Source organism: Manis javanica, chromosome 8 (assembly GCF_040802235.1).
Source record: "Manis javanica isolate MJ-LG chromosome 8, MJ_LKY, whole genome shotgun sequence".
Taxonomy (NCBI): Eukaryota; Metazoa; Chordata; class Mammalia; order Pholidota; family Manidae; genus Manis; species Manis javanica.
In genome coordinates, this window is record NC_133163.1 from 38,518,318 (window position 1) to 38,545,257 (window position 26,940).

General features: G+C 35.7%; 1 protein-coding gene across 2 annotated transcripts in view; it reads right to left on the bottom strand.

Moving 5' to 3' along the window:
• SNAPC1 (small nuclear RNA activating complex polypeptide 1) overlaps nt 1–23,289 on the bottom strand; it is a 45,076-nt gene extending 21,787 nt beyond the window's left edge. The window contains exons 1-8 of one of the 2 annotated variants that reach the window (XM_073242287.1): nt 23,078–23,289; nt 20,713–20,872; nt 20,407–20,547; nt 19,656–19,760; nt 11,305–11,463; nt 9,703–9,771; nt 8,960–9,022; nt 6,199–6,349 (exon numbers count right to left, since the gene is read on the bottom strand). In XM_073242287.1, the coding sequence (XP_073098388.1) occupies nt 6,199–6,349; nt 8,960–9,022; nt 9,703–9,771; nt 11,305–11,463; nt 19,656–19,760; nt 20,407–20,547; nt 20,713–20,872; nt 23,078–23,205 (976 nt within the window). In that variant the 5' untranslated portion in view covers nt 23,206–23,289. The remainder of the gene's footprint in view (nt 1–6,198; nt 6,350–8,959; nt 9,023–9,702; nt 9,772–11,304; nt 11,464–19,655; nt 19,761–20,406; nt 20,548–20,712; nt 20,873–23,077) is intronic. The other variant, XM_073242288.1, reaches the window with a different exon arrangement.
• Between the last annotated feature and the right edge of the window lie 3,651 nt (nt 23,290–26,940).

Below are 26,940 nucleotides of genomic sequence, written 5' to 3' on the forward strand. Positions count from 1 at the left end.
TATCCTTAATGTTGATCACTTAAAGGGTGTCAGATGATCAGCTATGGAGGTACTCTTTTCTGATAATATGCCTTTCTCTTAATTAAAAAAAAAAAAAAAAAAGCAGGTCCTGTGTGCTGACCTCCAATGAGTTCTACATAGTGGTATAGAGGGCATGTCAAAGTGTGGGCAAAGGGTCTGTTTGTTTCTATGCAGAAGATCAAGGCCTAGTTTGGCTACCCAGAAAATGAACTAAGATACGATATGAGGAGGAGCTTCCAGCATCAGCACTCTCTGGAGGACTTGTGCCGGGGGATGATCATCAAAAAGCCTCCACAGGGATCCTGGCGATGCTGCGGTTGTGGCTGCATCCAGCCCACCGTCTCCTGGACTTGCCATAGGAATGAGGAGATGTCTAGGCTGGCATGTGCATACAGTGAGACAACGAATTTGACCGGATCTGTACTGTTGGAACTCAACCAGGAGTTGGGAGGGGTGCAAGTTGTAGCACTCCAAAATCTTACGACTATAGACTATCTACGGTTAAAAGAACATATGGGATGTGAACAGATCCCAGAAATGGGCTGCTTTAATTTGTCTGATTTCTCTCAGACTGTTCAAGTACAGTTGGACAATATCCATCATATCATAGACTAATTTTCACAAATGCCTAGGGTGCCTAAATGGTTTTCTTGGCTTCACTGGAGATGGCTGGTAATTATAGATTTGCTTTGTTTATGTTACCGTATTCCTATTATGTTAATATGTGTGCGCAAGTTAGTTAGTAGTTTAAAACCTATACATGCTTAAGGTACTCTACAAGAAGATATGTCAAAGAAATAATCAATCCTCCCATGTTTTCTTCCATATGCTACCTGTATAGCTTTTCTTCTTCCTTCCTAATTACAACCCTTAAATAGAATTCGTGCCTTATATCGAATTTACCGAGTATCATAATTCCTCCAGGTGGTAAAGATACCTCGAGACAAGTGCTGGGTATAGAAGCCACAGGGCATAAATCTGCAAAGAAGTAAAAAGCTAACATTTTCAAACAATATGGCTTCTCTCTCACTTACCAACTTTACATTTCCCTGTATGGTCCCGGAAGATGACTGGTTAGCCAGAGATGGGTAAGATTCCTCAAGGGAGGAACAACCAAAGACAGGCACAGTTGCAGGGGGGCCATCAGGTGAGAAATCGGGGAACAACAGTGGTGAAGCTTAGAACCTCACCCCTGTTTTGAGAGAAAGCTTCTGCATCCGTGGATGTTTTATTGCCCTTGTCTAGCTCGGATTAGCACATAGTCTACAGGCACACACCTGATCATCTACAATTGCTCTCTTACAACACTAAACTATGTTTTCTACCTTTATCTTGCATCTACCTACCACTTCAGCAGTTTATTAAAAATAAAAAAAATAATAATAATAAAGGGAGAAATGTGGGATCCACATATAAATCAAGTATAAAAATCAAACGAATATTCATATTTGACCTGATTGTTTATAGTTCATAATGTGTGATCAAAACCAAAAGTTTCTGTGATGACTGCCCTTGTACTGTTCACCATGTAAGAACTTATTCACTATGTAAGAATTTGTTCACCATGTAAGAACTTGTTCGTTATGCTTCAGAAGATTGGAGACTGACGAGAATTAGGCTTGAGATGGATTAATGATTGTGCATTGAGCATTGACCCCCCATACAGAATTTTATTGTTGTTAACAATCATTTGATCAATAAATATGAGAGATGCCCTCTCAAAAAAATTAAATAAAATAAAAAATTAAATTAAATTAAATTAAAAAAAAGAATAAAATACCTAGGAATAAACATAACCATGAAAGTGAAAGACCTATACCCTGAAAACGACAAAACATTTAACATGAAAAGGAACTTCCATTTTATTTCTTTACTATCTTGTACTTGCACCTCCTTTGTTACTTAATCACATTTTTAAAAAACCTGTTTTTCAAGGATGTAAGAAAACAGTTTGATAACCTTACCTCTCCACTGTACTTGTATGAAGTAATGTTCATTATTTTAAAAAATGTTTGTGCATGTTTCTAAACCTAAGTATCTTTGATACCTTAGAAAAAACATTTCAATCTACCAGAAGTTAATTTTTTATATATAATCTTTTCCTCATGTCCTCTGGTTAGGTTCTTGTTGTTAAAGAATTACTAATATACATAGTAAAATTCACGATTTTTAATGTACAGATCCAGGAGTCTGGACAAAGGCACAGTTATGCAATCACCACTGCAATCAAAAACTGAACAGTTCCATCACACCAAAAATGTTCCTTGGGCTCTTTTACAGTCAACACCTCCCTCCACCCCTAGTTCCTAGCAACCAATGATCTGTTCTCTGTCCCTATAGATTTGCCTTTTCCAGAACTTCTTGTAAACGGAATCAAGTAGGATGCATCCTTTTGTGTCTGGCTTCTTTCACTCAGCACAAAGCATGTTATTGCACCTATCTGTAGTCCATTATTCCTGGGCAGTATTCCACTATATGATTATACCACAGTTCATTCAACCCATGACCAGCTGAAGGTATTTAGACTGTTTACAATTTTTCAGTTATGAATGAAACTGTAAAAAACATCTGCATACAATTTTTGTGTGAATATGAGCTTTCATTTCTCTTGGTTAAATATCAAGGACTACTGGGTCACATGGTCATATGGTAAACGTATGCTTAACTTTATTAGAAAGTGCCAGTTTTCCAAAGTGACTTGACTGTACCATTCTGAACTCTCACCAGAATGTCTGAAGGTTCCTGTTGTTCTGCATCCTTATCGGCTTTTGTTATTGTCAAATTTTTTGTTTTTTTATTTTTGTAGCCATTTTTATAAGGAATAGTGTAATGTCACTATGGTTTCAACTTGCATTTTCCTAATAAGATGCTAAGCATCTTTTCATGTATTTATTTGTCATCCACATATTGTGTTTGAAGTGTCTGTTCAAATCTTTTACCCAATTTTTAATTGGTTTGATTATTCATTACTAAGTTTTGAGAGTTCTTTATATGTTCAGACCTCTTATCAGGTTTGTATTATGCAGATTTTTTTTCTCCCAGTCTGTGGCTTATCTTTTCATTTTCTTAGCAGTGTCTTCCAAAGAATTTTAATGTTGAGGAAGTCAAACTCATCAATATTTTTTTTCTTTTATGGTTTGTGTTTTTTTGTTATAAAAATCTTCACACAACCCAAGATCACATTTTCTGTTTTCTTCTCCAAGTTTTACAATTTTTGGTTTTATACTTAGTTCTATTATTCACTTGGAATTAATTTTTATATATGATAGGAGGTATGAATCAGGAATGTGTTTTTAACAAATGGATATAAAATCGTATCAGTAACATTTATTGAAGAGTATCCTTTTTCTACTGAAATGCTTTTGTACCTTTGCTGAAATAAAATTGACCATACATGTATGGATCTACTTTTAAATTCTCTATTCTTTGCCACTGATTTGTGCCCATCTTTTCACAAATAGCACATTACACTGTCTTGATTTCTGAAGCTTCATGGTTATTTTTCAAAACTGTTTGGGCTACTCTAGTTCATTTGCATTTCCATATAAACTTAATAACCAGCATTGTTAATTTATTCAAAATCCTGTTCAGATTTTTCACTGGGATTGCGTTTAATCTACAGAATAATTTGGGATTAGTTGATATCTTAATGGTACTGGGTCTTCTAATACATGAAAATTTTAGTTTTCAGCACACAGACCCTGCACATTTTTTGTTACCTATATACCAAAGTAATTTGTTTTTGCTGTTTTCATGTTTTTTAAAAATTTCAATTTCTAGTTATTCACTGTTAGTATAGAGAAATACTAATACTAATACTAATAACCTTGCTAAACTCATTTATTAGTTCTGGTAGTTATTGTGCAGATTTTTTGAGATCTTTCTGTGTATAAACTAATTTCATTTGTGAGCAGACATAATCCTTTCCAATCTAAATGTCTATTATTTCCTCTTGTTGCCTCACTTCACTGGCTAGGACTCCAGTATGATGTATAGGCAACAATGAGAGCAGTCATCCTTGCTTTATTCCCAATTTGTGGGGAAAATAGTGTGTCACCCTTACGTATAATACTAGTTGCAGTTTATCACAGCAGTCCTTTATCAGGTTTAGGAAATTCCCTTCTATCTCTAATTTGAGCAGAGCTTTTATCATGAATGGATGCTGGGTTTGTCAAATACTCTGCCTATATATGTTGAGATGATACACAGTTTTTCTCCTTTATACTGCCAATATGGTGAATTATATTCCTGGGATAAACCACAGTTTTGTCCTAATATATTGTCCTTTTAATGTCCTGTTGGATTCAATTTGCTAATATTTTGTATATGATCATGAGAGATATAGTCTTTGTCTTCTCTTATAATTTCACTAAGCTAGTAACTATTCCCTCTTGTGTTTTCATAAAGAACAGAATTAACATTATTCCTTAAGCACTTGCTAGAATTCTCAGTGAAGCCATCTGGGAACTTAATTTCTTTAGTAAACATACAACTACTCAGATTTTCTATTTCTTCTTGTATTGGTTTTGGAAGTCCATGTCTTTTAGAAAATATATCCATTTTATCTAAGCTGTCTAGCTTACTGGCAAAAAGTTACAATTTTCCCTTATTATCCTTTTAATTTCTGTAAGGTCTGTAGTTGTATCCCTTACCTTACTAAATTTTTTATTCATAATTTTTTTCAGTGAATTATCTTTAGGATATTTTTTAGGCATAAAATCAGTCATTTGCAAATCATGATAATTTTGTAGCCTTTCTTTCTGGAATCATTATCTCACTTCACTCTCCTGTCTACATTATATCAGAATAGCCCTTCAAGAGCAATGTTAAACAAAACTGTGATATTTTTATGCCTTGCCATCAAACATAACGTAGCTTTTGGTCTAATAACACACACAAATATACACATCCACTTTTACAAATTAAAGATACAGCCATCTATTTCTTTATGTGGAGCTAGAATCAGCAAACTATGTCCCCAGGCCAAATCTGGCCTACTGCCTATTTTTGTATATATAATTTTTGGGGGAAAAAACCCCACACACATTTATTTATGTATTGTCTCTGGCTACTTTCACCTTACAGTAGCACAGTTAAGTCACTGTGACAAAAGGTCATAGCCAAAAAGCCTAAAATATTTACTATTCAGCCCCTAACCAAGAAACTTTATTTTTCATCAAGAATGGGTGCTGGATTTTATCAAATGTGTAAACTTGGTTTAACTATTAAAATAAATTCACATTTTCCCCTTTAACCTATTTAAATGGCAAATTATATTGATAGGTTCCTAACTGCCCTGTATCCTAGAATGAATGTACTCAGTCAAGTTGTTTTGTACATGGGATTCTTTTGTCATCTATAATTTAGGATTTTTTAGTAATACTTATAAATGAAATTGGTCTAACAATTCTCTTCTCAATATCCGCTAACTATGTAAAAAGAACTAACAAATCCTGCTTTTTAAGTATTTCTTGATTATCCTTATTATGTTTGGCATCTCCTCTAAATTCTCAGTGCCTGTCAGGCAACTGTCTAAGAACTTAGTCATATCTGGACTGTATTAAAGATATTTAACTTCAGTTCTCCCTCTGCTGCTTCAATACAAGAAAAACCATGTTAAAAGGCTATAACGTATCTTCACATACTACTGTAGTAGATGGGAGTGTGTTTTATATTAGGCATTAAGTATTTACTAATGTTTCTAACATTTTTTTTCTTGAGCTTACTAATCAGATTCCAAACTTTACATATGGTGAATCTATATTATTCATGTAATTTTAAAAATTCAACTATTACAATACATAATTTCTTTAAGAACCAAATACCAAAGGTAATTTCATAGGTACCGTATTTCAAAAGAAAAGCAGGGACAGCTTAATTAGTGCAGCTAAAGGGAAATCTGGTTTACAGAATATTACTCAGCATGTCTTATTACACATGATTCAGACACAAAAATCACTAATAAGCTATCCTCTGAATAATTCTAGACTGATTCAATAATTATATAGCTATATCACTTTTGGATAAGTTATTTAAATCTGTATGAGTCTAAACTTCTTTATCAATGAAATAATAAATTTGATGACTCCTAAAGCCCCTTTAACAAACAGTGAGGGGAGGTTGTAAATACGACCCATTTTCCCTCATTGAGTTGCAAAAAAGACTTTAAAATATTACCTCTGTTTCTGGAAGACATCTTCCTTCCTGCTGATTTTAATGTTTCTTTGTTCCTTTTTTTTCTACTTGCTTTGATCTGCCCTTGGCCAGATGCAGAATCAGAATCAGAAGAGTCAAGTTTGACTTGACGATGCCTTCTTGACTTAGACGCCTTAAGAGTTAGAAATCCAATTAACCACAATGAATCATAAATGAATCCCAAGTGACAGATAATTAAGGGAAAGACAAAATACATAAAGATGAGGAAAGATTTACAGAAATGGTTGACATGAAGTACCTTAACATTATCTGACTTAATTCTTGTCACATGTACATACTCTACCCATAAAACAGGAAAAGTTCCCTGCAGCTGTCATCATCATCTACTTATGCTGGGTAAAAACTTAGTTGTTGAGTTAAAATATGCTTGCAGTTACATGACTGGGAAATGGAAGTATAAAGGACAAGTACTGTGTTTACTGTCTAATACCATTCTCCCTTTCTCCTAATAATATTTTAGGCTCCTTAGTTACCACCAGGTGTTTCAAATGAACTACTTTATGTATGGCTCTAGGTATGGTCATGTGGCCCCATCAAGTCAAAATAAGTTTCACCTACCCATGGCCACTGGGATTTGTTCAGGGCTGGGCATATGATCTGTATCACAGCTGATATGATTCAATCTTAGAATTCTGTGTAACTATCAGGAATAATTCTCCCTCTGCCCTGAACCTAAGGTAGGAACATGCAAGACTGGAGCTGTCATGAACAGCACATGAAAACCGTGAAAGCCACACAAAAGGTGGGAAGTGGAGGGGCAGGTCAAAAGCTTCTCCGTTGCATCCAGCATTCCTTATTTGCTTAAGCAGAGTCCTGACTGACACAGGAATTTTCAGTTAAAGCCATACATGCAGTGCAGGTATTAACAAGTGTTAAAATGCTACAAAGCGTTGTCTACCTCAATAAAGAAAAACCCACAACTGGGCAGTAACACACCCTTACAACAATTTATGGGGATTATAATTTGATGACTTAATGATTTTAAAGTATTTCATAATGTTACATTATGATTAATCATAATATATATTAAACATCAATTAGCACTATAGTATGGAAATAGTTCTGGTTAAAAAGAATTTGGAATAATTAATTTATCAGCCTTGGTGCTTTCATTCAACAATAATTTATAGTCAGTTTACTGTGGCATAGTGAATATGAAACACTTAACTAATCTATAGTCACTTTTAATTTTTTATTTATTCCTTTTTATTTCTACAACCAGAAAATGAAAAGTAATTTCCTACAGAACAAAGACATTCTTAGACTCATGAACAAAATTCAAGAAAAAAATAAGGGATAAGGTATAAAGCACATAAATTTATCAGTGTTCCCTCCTAAAACCCCACCAAAATGACAGTAAAGGAATAAAAATGAATAAACTCACAACAGAGATAATAGGAAACAATGCAGTTGTAAACAAAACAATAAAATTTTGGAAGTGCAAAAGTGACAGCTTAACAGAATGAAGGAAGCTGAAACCTAATTACCTGAATTGAGGAAGGTACTACAAAGCAAACTGATCCAAGGGGATCAGAAATTGGAGTCATCAGAAATGAAGCTAAAAAAAATGGGTAGGTATACTGAAAATCTACATAGGTTACAGTGTCCCATTTCCCAATCTCCAAACTAAACAACTGACCTCCTATAAAAAATGGGTTCCTCTTTGGAGAGGTAATAAACCAGAGAAGCTGTAGGCTTGACGAAACTGGCTTAGCTAAGGGGATAAGTCCTCCTACTGAAAGTAGAGAGGGTAAGTAGAACCTGAATAAGGAAGGGTAAGTCCCTTGCCGGGGTGTGTAGGCTCCCTTATTGGCAGCCAGACTTATTTACCTTTATCCTCCACCAGATAAGGAAATGGAAGGTTGCTCTCTGGTAAAAATGACTAGATTCCAAGAAAAAGAAATACTGAGGTTAAAAAGCTGATCACCACATGACCCCTCTTAAATATGATCTGAGGACCTTCAAACATTTGAAAAAAAGCCTTCAAAATGAAAGACAGAAATCACAATATACAAAAATAAGAACTCTGAGGGGAAAGGAGGAAACTTCAAAAAACATTTGTTAACATTCTCAAATAAATAAAGATACATATTGCATCCAGAAAAAATATATGTATTTTTTAATTGAGACTCAGAGAAGAAGGCTAATAATGAAAAAATGTCAGCAGAAATAAAAAATTCAATGTAATGGTTCAGAAAATAATCTCCTGAAAATATAAAGACTGAAAAAATAAAGGTTCAAGAAAAGAAAAAGACCAAAAATGCGGCAAAGAATACTATCAAAGAAACAAAAAAAGTCCTCAGAACTGAAGGCTATCATATATAAAGGATGCCCATCATGAGAGCCAAAGACAAATGATGGGAAAAGACCTACACCAAGTTACATTACCATGAAATCTCAGCTCCTGGGACAAAGAGAGAATGCTAAAAATTTCCACAATCAGGAATACTAGAAGCTGGGCAAAACTAAAGAACAATGGCATCAAAATCCAGGTAAATACCAGAAGAAATAGCTAAAGAAAAAAAAACTGAAGATGGCTGCCTAATGAGATTAGGAATAGTGGTACAAAGTGGTGGAACAGGAGATTGTGGGCTAATATAAACTAGACAGTAGTATTAGACTTTCTAAACTATGTACATGTATTACTTTTATGCAAAATAAAAGTGTAATTTAAAAAGCAGCAAGTCAATTTCTAAATTATCTTACTAAAGAAATAACTTACCTGAGCAACAATTGAAAATGCTCTTGATTTTATTTTTGCTAATGATTCTGCCCTTTCACATCTCTGGAAGTAGAAATAAACAAAAAGAGGAAAAAGTTAAAGCATAAACATTAAGTGAAATTACGAGACCTGAGACAGAAGGTAGGGTAAAAGAAATGAACATTTCCTGGACACATGTTGAGTACAGACACATACACACACATCACATTCTCACAGCAGGTGTCATTAAACCATTCCCATAGCTACTGATGGTTTCATTCAGGATCGAAGGAGAATATGAACAAAGCCTTGGAGATCAGGCCATTCCACCCTTGTCTGCCTATAGCCAAAGACGGATCCTTGTCTCATCCACTGAGATGGGTGAAAACTCTGGAGGCAGGAAGTAGTAAATAGTAGCTTGAATGCCACATTAGTTGAAAGGCTGACAGGAAGTGAGAAAAGACATTAAAAAGCCTTACTCTGCCCCAGTGAGGAACAAGGGCACCTTCCACCATCACCCTTCCCTTTTCCTGCGTAAAGCCGTTATCATCCTCACTCCCAATCTACACCTGATGGGAACTTTCACAAGGTTTCCAGTAAAGAACAGACTAGCTCTTCAGAGAATGCATGTTTCAGAATTTTCTGAGATATTTATTAGAATACTGACCAAGGCTCATGTTTAGTAGACAGAATCACAGCCACACATGAAAAGAAGCTAACCAAACTATTGGCCTGTAAACAATCATACAGTGCATTTTTCTGACCTCTGATTCTTGTAAATTTCCTTCCCTCTTTTCTTCTCCATCTTTGACTTTAGATTTTAAGGATGGATCCTGAAAAAGCAAAAAAGTTATATATACACATTTACGATTCAAATTAACTAAAAATTGCAAACCATTTCAGAACAATGAGAACCATTTACTTTTAATTACTGAAAAACTGAAAGATTATTTCATGATATTGCAGCATGGTTTACCACCTGAATTAAGAGCATGGTTAGATTTCAGAATTATCAGTTTTAAAACTCATCAATTAAAATGCCTAAATCCTCCTAACTAACGAACATGCACTTTATGTGTTAGTAAGAAAATTCATATATTCTCTGTTCCTTCAGGTTTTCAGGGTCTTATTAATGTTCATTAAAGACAGTTCATTTATTACAAGAGTACCATAACATTTTTAGAGTAAGTGTCTGGGTCATTCATGTAACTGATTTGTAGCACTTAAAGTATTCAAACATTCTAAAATACACTCTCTTATTAAAATAATATTTTAATTTTATTTTAAATTAAAATAAAAGTTATTTCCTTCTGCCTAACATCTTCTCATCACTTTCCTTGTTTATCTTTTTTAAAGTTAAGTTTTGAGCCAGCTGCCTTTATATAATGAAAAGACAAAAAGTGACAGCAAATCTTTCTGAGAGACAATAGGTAAGATAATCATACCTACTTAGCATTTGTGGAAAACACTAACACATTATCAGATACAGAGAAAGTCATCAGAAATTGCTTATTTTTCACTTTTATTTCTTTCGAGGTATTTACTAAGATAGGATTGAGAAGTGGTTTCAAGGGTAAATTTAGCAAGGCTGGGGGAGTTTAGGTTTCCAGAGGAACAGCTTCTCTAGCTGTAAAGGTTAATGTGGAACATGGGCAGCTCTAGCATCAGTGTTTGGATCAGAAAACCAAATTGAATGTTTATATTGATGAGATCTGTAGCTAAACCAAGGCAGGTAGAGCTTGTGGCAGAGAGCACAGACCCTGTCACAATGGGAGAAGCCATTATTCAGGTCTTCTGTCCACTGCAATGCAGAAAAGTGGAACTAGTGTTACCAAACCTCTAATTTGGATGTCTGGAATTTTAAGTGAAGTCCACAAATATTTAAATATTAGCAATTAATTCAAAATTTTTAAACAATATTAGAATCAACACATGCCAAACAAAATACATGTGTGTGTAGGATTTGGCCCAAGGACTACCAGTGTGCAACCTCTGGAAAATGCAAAATTTTAAAACTTGTAATAAATCTGTGGTATACGAAGACTACTTATTCCTCTATAATTATATACATTTAATTATAAAATTACATAAATTTTTTTAAATTATAAAATTATATTACATTATACAATTCATATTGTAATTATTTAATTATATATATAATCATATATAAGATCCACCTGTAAGGATAAACAGCATCACTTAACTAGTAAGCAGGAAAGCTGAAACCAGCAAAGTAAAATCCTCTAAATCTTAGCTCTACAGGAATGCAGCCACTCAACTAGGCTACCTCTCAACTTACCACCCATGTCTAGCCTTTCACATATAAACAAACATAAAGGTGAGATATCAAACAAGCAGTTGCATACCTTTCTGTCTTTGTGCCACTGCTGATGCTCCAAAACTATGTTCTTAATATTGTCAAAAAAATCGTCCTTTATCAAGCTGAGGGCTTTGTCTGGATTGGATTTATCAGCAGAAATTGTATGTTTCATGTTCTGATAATGATCATGAACATTCAGCATTTCCTAAAAGTGAAAAGATAAGTTCTTTATTTAATTTTTGAGGAGAAACTTACTGGCAAAACCAACACAAAATAAAATGACCTTCCAAAGTGACTGAGTTAATAAGGAATAACATGCTACCATATACTGAAAATAATATAATCATGCAAACAAAATAGTACAACTTTATTAATGAACAGGCTGCTTTCCAGAGATATGGATTCATTGAATTCAACTCATCAAATGTTAATACACACTGTATGGAGAGATGCTGGCGAAAGATTGATTAGTAAACATAGGATTGCATACCTGGATTTAACAAAAATTATTTGTAGTATAACATATCATTACATATCAGTAGTGATAACGAAGATCACATTTTTATTTGATATTGTCATGTCAAAGATATTTACCAGTTTTTTTTTGTTATCATTAATCTACAATTACATGAAGAACATTATGTTTACTAGGCTCTCCCCTACCCCAAGTCCCCCACACATACCCCATTACAGTCACTGTCCATCAGCATAGTAAGATGTTGTAGAATCACTCACTACTTGTCTTCTCTGTGTTGCAAAGCCCTCCCCTTTCCCCCACCCCCCACATTATAAATGCTAATCATTATACCCGCTTTCTTCTTCCCCCCGCTTATCCCTCCCTACCCTCTCATTCTCCCCAGTCTCTTTCCCATTGGTAACTGTTAGTTCATTCTTGGGTTCTGTGATTCCGGTGCTGTTTTGTTCCTTCAGTTTTTCTTTTGTTCTTATACTCCACAGATGAGTGAAATCATTTGGTATTTGTCTTTCTCTGCTTGGCTTATTTCACTGAGCATAATACCCTCTAGCTCCATCCATATTGTTGCAAATGGTAGGATTTGTTTTCTTATGGCTGAATAATATTCCATTGTGTATATGCACCACATCTTCTTTATCCATTCATTTACTGATGGACACTTAGGTTGCTTCCATTTCTTGGCTATTGTGAATAGTGCTGCGATAAACATAGGGGTGCATCTGTCTTTTTCAAACTGAGCTGCTGCATTCTTAGGGTAAATTCCTATAAGTGGAATTCCTGGGTCAAATGGTAAGTCTATTTTGAGCATTTTGAGAAACCTCCATATTGCTTTTCACAAAGGTTGAACTAATTTACATTCCCACCAGCAGTGTAAGAGGGTTCCCCTTTCTCCACAACCTTGCCAACATTTGTTGTTGTTTGTCTTTTGGATGGTAGCCATCCTTACTGGTGTGAGGTGATATCTCATTATGGTTTTAATTTGCATTTCTCTGATAACTAGCGATGTAGAGCATCTTTTCATGTGTCTGTTGGCCATCTGAATTTCTTCTCTGGAGTACTGTCTGTTCAGCTCCTCTGCCCATTTTTTAACTGGATTATTTGCTTTTTGTTTGTTGAGGTACGTGAGCTCTTTATATATTTTGGATGTCAAGCCTTTATCGGATCTGTCATTTACGAATATATTCTACCATACTGTAGGGTACCTTTTTGTTCTATTGATGGTGTCCTTTGCAGTACAGAAGCTTTTCAGCTTGATATAGTCCCACTTGTTCATTTTTGCTTTTCTTTTCCTTGCCCGGGGAGATATATTCATGAAGAAGTCGCTAATGTTCATGGTCCAAGAGATTTTTGCCTATGTTTTTTTCTAAGAGTTTTATGGTTTCATGACTTACATTCAGGTCTTTGACCCATTTTGAATTTACTCTTGTATATGGGGTTAGACAGTGGTCCAGTTTCATTCTCTTAGATGTAGCTGTCCAGCTTTGCCAGCACCATCTGTTGAAGAGACTGTCATTTCCCCATTGTATGTCCATGGCCCCTTTATCGAATATTAATTGACCATATATGTTTGGGTTCATGTCTGGAGTCTCTAATCTGTTCCACTGGTCTGTGGCTCTGTTCTTCTGCCAGTACCAAATTGTCTTGATTACTATGGCTTTGTAGTAGAGCTTGAAGTTGGGGAGTGAGATCCCCCCCCACTTTATTCTTCTTTCTCAGGATTGCTTTGGCTATTGGGTTCTTTGGTGTTTCCATATGAATTTTTGAACTATTTGTTCCAGTTCATTGAAGAATGTTGTTGGTAATTTGATAGGGATTGCATCAAATCTGTATATTGCTTTGGGCAGGATAGCCATTTTGATATTAATTCTTCCTAGCCACGAGCATGGGATGAGTTTCCATTTGTTAGTGTCTCCTTTAATTTCTCTTAAGAGTGACTTGCAGTTTTCAGGGTATAGGTCTTTCACTTCTTTGGTTAGGTTTATTCCTAGGTATTTTATTCTTTTTGATGCTACTGTGAATGGAATTGTCTTCCTGATTTCTCTTTCTATTGGTTCATTGTTAGTGTATAGGAAAGCCACAGATTTCTGTGTGTTAATTTTGTATCCTGCAACTTTGCTGTATTCTGATATCAGTTCTAGTTTTGCAGTGGAGTCTTTAGGGTTTTATGTACAATATCATGTCATCTGCAAATAGTGACAGTTTAACTTCTTCACCAATCTGGATTCCTTGTATTTCTTTGTTTTGTCTAATTGCCGTGGCTAGGACCTCCAGTACTATGTTAAATAACAGTGGGGAGACTGGGCATCCCTGTCTTGTTCCCGATCTCAGAGGAAAAGCTTTCAGCTTCTCACTGTTCAGTATGATGTTGGCTGTGGGTTTATCATATGTGGCCTTTATTATGTTGAGGTATTTGCCCTCTATACCCATTTTGCTGAGAGTTTTTATCATGAATGGATGTTGAATTTTGTCAAATGGTTTTTCAGCACCTATGGAGATGATCATGTGGTTTTTGTCTTTCTTTTTGTTTATGTGATGGATGATGTTGATGGATTTTCGAATGTTGTACCATGCTTGCATCCCTGGGATGAATCCCACTTGGTCACGGTGTATGATCCTTTTGATATATTTTTGAATTCGGTTTGCTAATATTTTATTGAGTATTTTTACATCTACGTTCAATCAGGGATATTAGTCTGTAATTTTCTTTTTTGGTGGGGTCTTTGCCTGGTTTTGGTATTTGGGTGATGTTCGCTTCATAGAATGAGTTTGGAAGTATTCCCTCCTCTTCTATTTTTTGGAAAACTGTAAGGAGAATGGCTATTATATCTTCTCTTTATGTCTCATAAAATTCCAAGGTAAATTCATCTGGCCCAGGGTTTTTTTCTTGGGTAGTTTTTTGATTACCGCTTCAATTTCTTTGCTGATAATTGGTTTGTTTAGATTTTGTGTTTCTTCCTTGGTCAGTCTTGGAAGGTTGTATTTTTCTAGGAAGTTGTCCATTTCTTCTAGGTTTTCCAGCTTCTTAGCATATAGGTTTTCATAGTAGTCTCTAATAATTATAATTCTTTGTATTTCTGTTGGGTCCGTTGTGATGTTTCCTTTCTCATTTCTGATTCTGTTGATGTGTGTTGATTCTCTTTTTCTCTTAATAAGTCTGGTTAGAGGCTTATCTATTTTGTTTATTTTTTCAAAGAACAAGCTCTTGGTTTCATTGATTTTTTCTATTGTTTTATTCTTCTCAATTTTGTTTATTTCTTCTCTGATCTTTATTATGTCCCTCCTTCTGCTGACTTTAGGCCTCATTTGTTCTTCTTTTTCCAATTTCGATAACTGTGACGTTCGACTATCCATTTGGGTTTGTTCTTCCTTCTTTAAATAGGCCTGGATTGCTATATACTTTCCTCTTAAGACTGCTTTCACTGTGTCCCACAGAAGCTGGGGCTTTGTGTTGTTGTTGTCACAATTTCCATATATTGCTGGATCTCCGTTTTGATTTGGTCATTGATCCATTGATTATTTAGGAGAGTGTTGTTAAGCCTCCATGTGTTTGTGAGCCTTTTTGCTTTCTTTGAACAGTTTATTTCTAGTTTTATGCCTTCGTGGTCTGAAAAGTTGGTTGGTAGGATTTCAATATTTTGGAATTTACTGAGGCTCTTTTTGTGGCCTAGTATGTGGTCTATTCTGGAGAATGTTCCATGTGCACTTGAGAAGAATGTGTATCCTGTTGCTTTTGGGTGTAGAGTTCTATAGATGTCTATTAGGTCCATCTGTTCTAGTGTGTTGTTCAGTGCCTGTGTGTCCTTACTTATTTTCTGCCCGGTGGATCTATCCTTTGGGGTGAGTGGTGTGTTGAAGTCTCCTAAAATGAATGCATTGCAGTCTATTTCCTCCTTTAGTTCTGTTAGTATTTTTTCACACATGCTGGTGCTCCTGTGTTGGGTGCATATATATTTATAATGGTTATATCCTCTTGTTGGACTGAGCCCTTTATCATTATGTAATGTCCTTCTTTATCTCTTGTTACTTTCTTTGTTTTGAAGTCTATTTTGTCTGATACTAGTACTGCAACACCTGCTCTTTTCTCCCTATTGTTTTCATGAAATATCTTTTTCCATCCCTTGACTTTAAGTCTGTGCATGTCTTTGGGTTTGGGGTGAGTCTCTTGTAAGCAGCATATAAGATGGGTCTTGTTTTTTTATCCATTCAGTGACTCTATGTCTTTTGATTGGTGCATTCAGTCCATTTACATTTAGGGTGATTATTAATAGGTATGTATTATTGCCATTTCAGGCTTTAGATATTTACCAGTTTTTAATGCTCAGTTAGAAATTCCTATATAATGATTCTTACCCACAATCCTCTACAGAGATGTGGTGAATTTCACAAATCTCAAAGCCTGTGTGCCTGTCTCCATAAATTTCATCTTACCTCAGTGATAAGATTGAGGATTAAAAGAAATAGAGGGTAATTTATGAGACCATTTGAGGCATTATTTACTAATTAGACCTTCCTTCCCCAGAAACCTCTAGCCAAATGGACAGGGCCATGGGATAAGGAAAAAGATAGCACACTGCAGGCAGACTTAAGAAATTGTATAAAACCTGCACTGCAACCTGGCTTGAAGACCAGCAAAGAACTATTGACACTTACAACACAGATGGCCACTGCAACACCTGAGTCATCTTCTATTCACTTCTGGTAGATTTTGGTGGAAGAGAAACATCTGTTCAAGGAGTCAGAAACACCTCAAGAGTGGTGAGTGCTCCCATATGCAGGATCTTTAAATGGGAACAGTGTGCAGAAATAGGAAGCCCCTAACTTTTTACAGTTTATAATGTGCTATACTCCCATTATTTTACTACACGCAATATAATACAGGGGGAAGACCACCAGCTAGACCTAGTTTTGAGTCTGACTTCTACCACTTGATAGATTGTGACCTTGAGCAAATCTCTCAATTGGAGAATCACATTCCACATTTGTACAGAATTAAGTAATGCCATCTAACCTGCTATAAAAGTATGAAGCAAGCTTATAGAGTATAATGTAAAGTGCTTCAATGTATAAGCTTATAAAATGAGTATAATGTAAAATGCTACAAGTATAATTATACTGCATAATGTAATATACAATGTATAATGTAAAGTGCTACAAAATTAAAGGCTTAGGAAATAAAAGAAAGTGCATGGACTTAGACATTCAAATCTAGGGTCTGCACTTCACTGTACCTTACTTAATGCAAACTAGTTAACTTCTCTGAGCCTTGGTTTCCTTTCTTTTTTTTTTTTTTTATTAGGAAACGACCAACTCCTCTGCTGCAGGGTTACCATGAATGTTAAAAAGATAACATGTAGACCAGCTAACATTGTTCCTGGCACATGTTAAAAACTCAACACATAACAGTCATTATTATAATTGTATAAATGAAGAAACACACTTAAAATTGAACTCATTGACTCAAGGTCATATTTAAGTAGCAGAGTCAGAATTTAAAATCAGATGTTTTGATTCAATCTTAATCTCTTCACTTTGTTATGTTTCCTGAATCATCACACAACTAGGAGTAGTGAGGGGCAGAATCTTGGACAGTAGTAAAGTCCTAAACCTAAGGATTATCAGCAAGAATGGGTCAAAGGCTCTTCTAGGATGAATAGAGTCAACAGGCAGTGAGAGAAAAGGCTCTCAAAGCAAATCTGTGGCAAGCCAAAGAGCCTAGAGAAAGTCAGGATGAATTCACACAGACTGCTCTGTTCCTAGATTCTGGTAGGATGTAATAGGCATCTCATAGCCTGGCTCTTCTGATTCTCCTCTCCAAACACCCTAAAAAAATACCTCTTGTGCATCACCACACCTCTATTCTCTAAATCTTCCATACCTTTTTGCTGAAAAATAAGAATTTTTAAAAATAGAAGAACCTTTAATTCAACACCTTCAGAACCTCTAATTCTTGTAGTAAAAGAGCTTAAAATAATAAAACATGTTTAAGAATGTATGTTGAAAAAAGTCAACAATCAAAAATTATAACCAAATGGAATCAAACCATCTTTTTTCATCAGAAGAATATTGATAAGAACAATGTCTCACTGTTTAAAATACTCTCTGCCTCTCTTCTTATAATTCACATCAGTGCTTCTTAGCAAATCCCTTCTGGTATCCCAAAGTCTGTCATTCTCCACAATGGCTATACCAAACTTTCTTAATTCTCAGATCCTTGAGCCCCCGTAGCCCTCTCTTAAAGTTCAGGTTATCAGGTCTGTCTGCTTTCTGTTTCTCTTATTCACAGCAAATTATATGAATCCATTTTCACCTCCTTCCCCCAAGTTTCAGAGGAAAAAGTATGCCTTCTCCTGCTCAACACTGATTTTTCCACTGGGCTCTTGATCACAGTAGACCCACTGACCTCCTCAATAGAAGGAACCTTGCTCCCCCTCTTTGACACACCCTCTCCTTCTGTCTTCTTAAATATATACTTTGTCTCTCCAATCTACAAAACTTGTAAATGATTCTCCTCTGCTAAAAAAGACAGAATTCAAATTCCCTCTGTTTTACAAAGTTCTTTTATAACATGTATTTCTCACTAAGCTGCTAGAGGACAAAGATCCTAATTCTTGTTATACTTTACTCAGATGTCTGCTAACTGATATATCTTTCTACCCGAGTCCCAGCTACGACAAGGCCTTTGCTGTCCAACTAACAGGCCCTGCAGCCACACAGAACCTTAGCTCCTTCATTTCCTAACTCAGTGTCCTCAACTTCAAATCAGGATAAAAACACTTACTTTAAAAAAACTAACAAATAATGAAAACTATTTAAAACATTTATTTTGCAGGGATGTTGTGAGAAGTAAAATAATCTACACAATACATCCTGTATAGCTCCTGCACTATACTATTCTTTAGACATTGAGTAAACAATTTCCTTCTAATGCAGTAATTCTTAGCCTTTTTTGGGGTATGAACACCTTTGAGAATCTGTAGACAGTTACAGTACACCTCACCCTATGAAGCATCCATTTGTATGACACTCAATTTATCATACAATTAAAAGGGGAGGGGGTAATACATAGACCATCTGAAGGTCAACCATAGACACCAGATTAATAATTCTTGCTCAAAAATAGTCATTTACAGAGCAGATCCAATGTGCTTTTAAAAAGCAATTTGCCACCTGAATTACAAACATCACAGATGCAACCTGACAAGCTGAACTAATAGAACATGGCAGCATCTAAAGCAAACAGAGACATTTGAGCAAATCAAAGATCTGATCCCTCTTTCACTCCTGATACAGAGAAAGACTGAATAGGGTTGGGGGGGAAAAAGCAACATTTATTAATTAAGAGTCTACTATGTGCCACATGTCATACTCAGCACTATTTAAGCATAACTAGGTTTCAATTCTTACAATTGGATGAAATAGGACTGTAATCTTAGTATTAAAGACAGAGAAACTAGAGCTCAAGAGATTAAAAAACATGACCAAGGTCTCCCACCTGTTCACACTCACTCGTGAGCTAGCTCTCTCTCTCTCTCTCTCTCTATATATATATATATATATACACACACACACACACACACACACCCATGCATATGAATTCATTCTTTTGAAATGTGAATCATTGACTAGAAGGGCATAGCCCTATAGTGGAGCTTAACCTCAGAGTAATATTTTTCCATGCATGTAAAACTCTGTATAATCACTTCTTACCCATCTGAAAAAACTTTTCTCAACATTGCACAATTCAGCATATTTTGATATATTTAGGATGTATTATTTGTGATACTTTAGAGAAATAATAAACATTCTATGACTGGTTAAAGTCATTAGAAAAATGTCAGTACCCAGTAGGTAAAGATATAGCTTCAGCATATAGTTAACAAAACAATTTTTTTTAAATTTCAAAAGCATAAAAGCAAATTTACCTCTAATACATCAGAAGTGATAAGTTTCATTACACGATCATTCGGGTCCTTAAATTCTTCTGTAACTTCAGCTCTTTGAATTTTTTTCTTCATTCTATATGACAGCTATATGACAATGTCTTTTAGTGGGTATTTCATAAGTACTGATATAAGACAGCAATACAAACTGTCAGTAAACATGGATGAAATAAAAGCAGCTCCAAGTATATACTTATGAGATAATCCATTTTACAAAGACTACTAGACTTCTGAAATAACTCCTAAAATGCCATGACACATGCTTACAAATTCAGACAAGATTCAGAAAAGATACATGATTTGCCACCTGATGGCAGAACCAGAACTAGAACCTAGGGGTCTTTCAGTCTAATATTTCCATTGTCATAGATTGATTGAGGAAATATCATATTATTGGAGGTTTCAAGTTTTCACCAACTGATACTAAAATTCACTGGTCTTCTTTCAGTAACCTCTGCTGTTTGTAAAAAGGAATAAGCAAATGCAGATGCCAAATCTAAGTTCCTCTTCTATCAATTTACTTAATAGATGGCATCCAGAAAAACTGCATTTAAAAGCAGAGATTGAATTTTTGCTTGCAAAAAAGAGTTAGTAGAAAGCACTTTCTCCTATTTTAAGACTTTCTACAAATATTAGAAACTCTATTTCTTTCCATTTTGTGGAGACTGAGGTCCTTTATGGACAATATAGCATAATTTCTCATTTTGAAAACAATCTGTTTTGAATAACATACCAATTTGGGCATCGCTGTAAAGTAAAATGCATTATCTATTCGTAGCTTCCTAAAAATATAAGCTGCATCAAAATGTTGTGCATTTATCAAATCTTGCTGAAATTTTAAAACTTCATCCCAATCCTTCAGGGCAACTCTAATCTACAAACAAAAGGAATGAAAAAGATGTTACTAAATGTAAATCTTTTTTCACAAATGTGTTATAATTTTGAAACACTGGCATTTCTATTTATATCAGTATATTGTAAAATATTGTACACATTTCATATTTCTGTTGAGGGAAAACAACTCAACAAGTATTATTACCTTTTGTTTTGGTTGACACAATTGGGTGTTATATAACCCATACAGCAGATACAAAGCACCAACTCTGATCTGGAAGGTGTAAGGAGGTAAAAAATATCTCCAAGCCAAAGCTAAAGCTTCTTTTGTAAACATGTTCTTTTCTAAATTTCTCATTCTACCACTGGAAAACAAAAAGAAAATGTATTATAACTCTAAGTAAACCAATAATGAACAAAAATTAAAGGCGGTATATTCTAGCAGCTGCTAGAAACCGGGCTTTCCACCCTGATCCTTTCATGGTTCTAGCAAAAAGACCAAATTTTCTCCTGTGCTTCTTATTCTTACACTGAGGCACAGGCATACACTAAGTAAACATGATGCATCTTCCTAAAGCATCAACTTTACTTTCTGAATTGGGGAACAAAAGGGGAAGGGTTATGAACTATTTCCGGTTAAGTATTTAAAACATTTAATATATTAAAATAACCATTGTTATGTTACAGAATAAGATACAAAAATCATATGCATTTTAATATATAATGGAAATTGTCCCCAATTCTCTCAGGGATCCATACTAAACTTCATTTTGTCCTTGGAACACCTAGGTGAATAACTTAAGAGAGCCACAACACCACATAATCCCTTTCCCACCCAATTCTGCAGGGCAAAGCTCAAGAAAGTAAAGGACCACAGCAGGAAAGCAAACTCCACTACACTCCCCAAACCTGGGCTCTTCAAGAAATAAATATACTAAAAGGATGTAAAATTTCTACTGTAGTATTGGCAACTAAAGCAATTTCTAAAGAAAATCCACCAATCCTCAAATGGTATCCACTTTTGCTCCTATTTCAGTTTTTCTTCATTAGCTAAAAACTGAGATAACCAGAAAATTCTTCCCTGAACTGCCACTTTTCAGTGGGGAATACAGTGAAAGATCATGTGTTTTGGATAGAGGCCACCTACTAGCTGTGTGATCATGGAGAAATCACTTAACCTCCTTAAGCCTCAATTTTCTCACCTATAAAAGGATAGTTACACCTGCTTTTCAGAGTTCATCTACATTAAGCTACAGATGTATTATATTTAGGAACCATTTTTAAAAATTAGTTCTCCTTTCATTAACTGTGCCCTGCAATGTACATACTTATTTAACATCAACAGAGAGAAAAAAACAGAACCTTTACATCTTATACAGCAAAACATAGTTTTAATCACAAGAACTCATTCAGCCAATTATTTAGCCTCTTCAATATTATATGCTAAAGGATACCCTATTCATCCAGTCACTATCCTTACAGAGCTGTCTAGAGGTAATAATAATAATAATAATGAACACTTAACTGAGCACTTAGAATGCACTTAACATATATTCGCTTATTTAACCCTCGGAACTACAATCTGCAGTATTATCATTGTCCCTATGTCGCAGATAATGAAGCTCAGGCAAGTAACTTGCCCAAAGTCACTGTTAGTGGACTCTGATTTCAATTCAGGCAGTTGGGCTCCATGACCTGTGCTCCTAACCACTCTACTATATATACCACCTTTTGAACTACACACTTAAAATAAAATGTGTTAAGTCGAGAGATAAAATAAGCAGAGTGCTATAGAAGAAAAAAAGTATGAACACCTTATTTGGTCTATAAAGGCAAAGGAAGACGCCTTCGAAAAACTGTCATTTGAGCTTAAACCTGAGTGAAGAAGAAGGAAAGGTCAGGTAAAGGGAGTTAGGGGAAAGCTCCAAGCTAAGGAAACGCCCTGAAGAGCCACAGCAGATGCTGGAGCAACAAAATGAGTGCATTGCGGCGGCGGGGGTGTGTGGGGGGAAGGGCTGTAGATGAAGCAGCAGCAGAGATGGGGAAAGGCCAGTGGCGTAGGCCCTTACCTACCATGTTAGGGAATTTGAGCTTTATCCTAAAGGCAATGGAAAATGGTAGGCAGGGGGGTGACAAGATCAGATTTGCACTTCAGAAAGAAAACTGGTTGTTGTATGTAAAACGAATTCAGTCGCGCAGCATTTTACCTTCCTTAGGTGTTGGCTTTCTTTTAAATGAGTTACTATAAGAGCAAGACTGGAGGAGGGCAAATGATGGTGACCTAGGTCAGGGTGACAAAGTAGAGATGGGGAGTTAGTGTAGAAGGGCGGCCAAGCAGAAATAAATATTCGCAAGGAGGTCGCAAAAGGATGCAACCGAAGCCAATGAAGTCGCCCAGGCAAAGCGCGCCCCACGGCACAGGATAAGGCGCAGAGAGACCGAGGCAGCGATCAGACACTGCCGCTTTTCTCATCCGTTGCCAGGCACCGCAATGCGCAAAGGGAAGGAAGCAACTTCCTAAGCCGCCTCTGAACAGGGAGAGAGGCGGATAGCGGACGAGGAACACCCACCAGAAGATGGTCCCGAACTTCATGCTCCTCCATAGCTCCGTGAAGTCCTCGAACCGCACGCTGTCCGTCTCCTGGAAACGGCTGAGTAACGCCTCGCAATCTGTCTGCAGGCCAGGCGGAACCCCCATGGCTGCAGAGCGCGCACACCAAACGCCAAGCCGACGGCGGTAGCCGAGGAAACCAGACTTGACCTCCCACCCCGTACGACGTGACGCACTCGCGCCCCGTGACGTATATCCGGCCGCTGCGGCTCCGCCTCCAGCCTTACGTGCTCCCGCTCTCGCAAAGCTCCCTGATGAACCTGATTGGTGTATGATGTGTTGCCAGCTTTGTTGTCCTTAACGTAAAGGGCTAGGCTTAGCCTTTTTAATTTCATTGAAAAGGTTTATATCTCAAGTGTCCTGCGAGCCCAGGATTTTAGGTCCACATTTGGCTAGCTTGTGCAAATTGGCTTTACCCTTACTACAGCCTCCTTTAAAAAGTTGACGGTTTAACTTTTATAGGTAACCTCGACCCAACGCCTCGTGGAAAGAGGAACCAAAGAAGAGGATTACTAGGAAACAGACTGGACTCTTCCTTTATTAGCCAATACCCACAAAATGTGGTGCTTAATGTGTCTCTCGCTGTAGCCCAGGCAATCTTATGCAACTACTTGAGAAGCCTTGTAAAACATCTCACCACCACCACCACTACATCCCCCTACGCTACAGTCTATCACTGTACTAAGCAGAAAATACTTATTTCATGCATTCTACCTATTTGGCTGAACTGGCTTTCTGTGTACACCACCTCTTAGTTTCTCACTGGAGCTAGATACAGAGTATTATTTTGTACTTCTTGCCATTTCTCTAATTGCAGGACATGCCATTTTTATTTAAGAAAATTGTCCTAATAAAATAGAAATGCATTGTGCTTTCTATCTGTAGATAGAGGTTCAAATCACTTAACTTTCCTGATGACAGAACTATTTCAATTTTTATATATTTTTTTACTTTATACAGAAAAACTTATATAACACTTTTGAGATAAGTATTGCAGTAAAAAAACCAAATATCTGGGTATCTTCTACCTTTGTAGGAACCAGAACATTACCAACACCGTCACATTAATCTGTGATTTCCTTCTCCATTGCTATTCCCCTTCCTGCACCACTACCTTAGTAACTATTACCTTATTTTGTTTCTCATTCTTTTGTATACTTTATCAGATGTGTATGGTTCTCTAAACAATATATTGTTTAGTTGTGGTTGGTTTTGAGTTTTATGAAAATGGTATTGCAATTATATATTTTTTGAATTACTCTTAATTTAATAATGCTAAGATTCATTTGTGTTATGACAGCTGTAGTTCATTTCATTTTCATTGCTGCCTAATATTCCATTATGTGAATGTACAGTTTATCCATTTCCTCAATGCAAACTTACATGAATTCCAAGTTTTGCTATTACAAACAGTGCTACTATGAACAGTTTTGTACATGTCTTCTTTTATTTGTAGGATTGCCAGATAAAGCATATAAACCCAACTAAATTTGAATTTCATATCAATAAAAAATTATTCATTGTTTATCCTTAATATAGTTTAACTGAAAATCCCTTATTTTTGTTTGCTAAATATGGCAATTCTATTTATATATTACAGCAGTCTAGAATATATATACACTTGAGTAGAATTGTTAGATGTTATCAGGTACAAATGTAAAACTTTAAAAGATCACATCAAATTGTTTTTCTAGAGTGGTTCAACTATTTACACTTCACTACCTGTGTATGAGAGTTCCCAATTCAGCCACATCATGTCCAAAACTTGGTATCTAATTGTGGTCTTAATATTCATCTCTCTGATTATTAATATGGTTGTGCATCTCCTCAAATTTTAAATTTTTATTCATATTCTCTCTACTGTGAAATTCCTGTTTATATATTTTGTCTGTTTTTCAATTGGGTTGTTTGATTTTTTCATATTGATTGTAGGATCATCTTACATATTCTGAATACTAAAAGGGTATTTGTATTACAACCTCCTTTTCCAAGTTTAACTTTTTATTTTTTCCTTTATGATGATTTTTGATGTACAGAAATTCTTATTTTTAATATAGCCAATTTTTAAATTCTGATAGTGTTGATCTTAGGGCCATAAGTATCTTCCCTGTATTTCATTTTTAGTTAAGCAAATACCAATAGTATCACTAATCATGAATATTCAGTGGCTTAATACAAATGAAATTTATTTTTCTTTCACATTAAGTTCAACTGATGACAAGATGGGGTGTGAAGGGTTTGCTTCAAGAAGTCTGGGGACCCAGACTGATAAAGCCTCTGCCATCTTCAGCCATTTGCTTTTAAGGCCACGCTAAGCAGACATTTAGCCTATAGATAGGGGAAGAGAGTGGGAAAGACTGCATGAGATTTTTATGGGCCATGCCTGGAAGTGGTGTACCCTCAAAGGGTGGTCTGCTGACCTCTGCTTGTCTGCAGATTGTTTATTATCTCTCCATCACCCAGTGGGACAGAAATTGAGAAAAAGTGTTTGTAAGCTTTTAATACCAGTTTGAAGGAGTAACTTTATGTCTGTTGAATCTAATAATTTTTAAATGGGCTTATATTTGGTATGACTTAAAAATTCCAATTTTCTGGTAATTTTTTAGTTTAGTTTACAAAAGCATTGGCCCATTAGAAATTAGGGAGAAATGATCCATTAGCACAGATAGTTTGAGAAGCCCTGGTGTACTCCATTTCAGTCCACATTCCATTGGCCAGCACTCATTCACATGGCCTCATCCACAGGCAGAGAGACCTAGAAATGTGGTTCCTAACTGGGCAACTTCTTCCGAGCACCAACTCCAACCTATGGAAGAGGTGCACAATCTTTGTTAAACTGTTAACATCACTGCCAGAATTTTATTCCAAAAAACTTAAAGTACTGTCTTTTACTTTTAATCCACTGTTTTCACCTAAAAATTATTTTTATATATGGTATGAGTTAAGAATCCAATTGTACTTTTTTGCATTGTTTTATTCATTGTTTATCCTTAATATAGTTTAACTGGAAATCCCTTATTTTTGTTTGCTAAATATGGCAATTCTATTTATATATTACAGCAGTCTAGAATATATATACACTTGAGTAGAATTGTTAGATGTTAATAGGTACAAATGTAAAAGTCACATATTAAGTGTGCAGGGTTAATTGAAGCCAGTACATAACTCCATGGCTCTGTACCTGTTAATATACCAAAATATTTCCATTTCTGTTAGTATATAGTTATTATCCTGAGCCTCCTTAACCCTCAACCCCACTACCCTGTCCCCAACCCTGGAATCCCTAAGCTCCCCACAACCCAAATCTGAAATAGCTAAGCCTGGCACAAAAGAGGCCTCCAGTACCCACTCCAGCTTCATTCTGTATCCGGGGTTACCATCTACTCCCAAGGGCCGATACAGATCTCACCACTAATTCCATACTCTTAATTACTACAGCTTCTTTTAAAAAAATATTAATTAAGAAGGAAAATTCTCTCATTTTAATTTTCAAGAGAATCTTGACTATTCTTGGACTTCTGTTTTTTCATCAAATTTTAAATTAAACTTGTCAAATTTCTCTAATAGCATCATTTGCATTTTGACTGAATTGCATTAAATCTTAAGTCAGTTTGGGAAGGAATAACATCTTTATCACATTGTGTCTTCCATACATTTAAGTCACCTTTAGCATCTTCATTAATGCTTTATAACTTTTCTCCAGGAACTTTTTACATGTCTTTTATTGGATTTTATTCCTACATACCTTAAGTTTTCCTATGGCTATTGTATTTGGTATATTTTACTTCCTTACATTTTTTAACTGCTTAATTCCAATATATA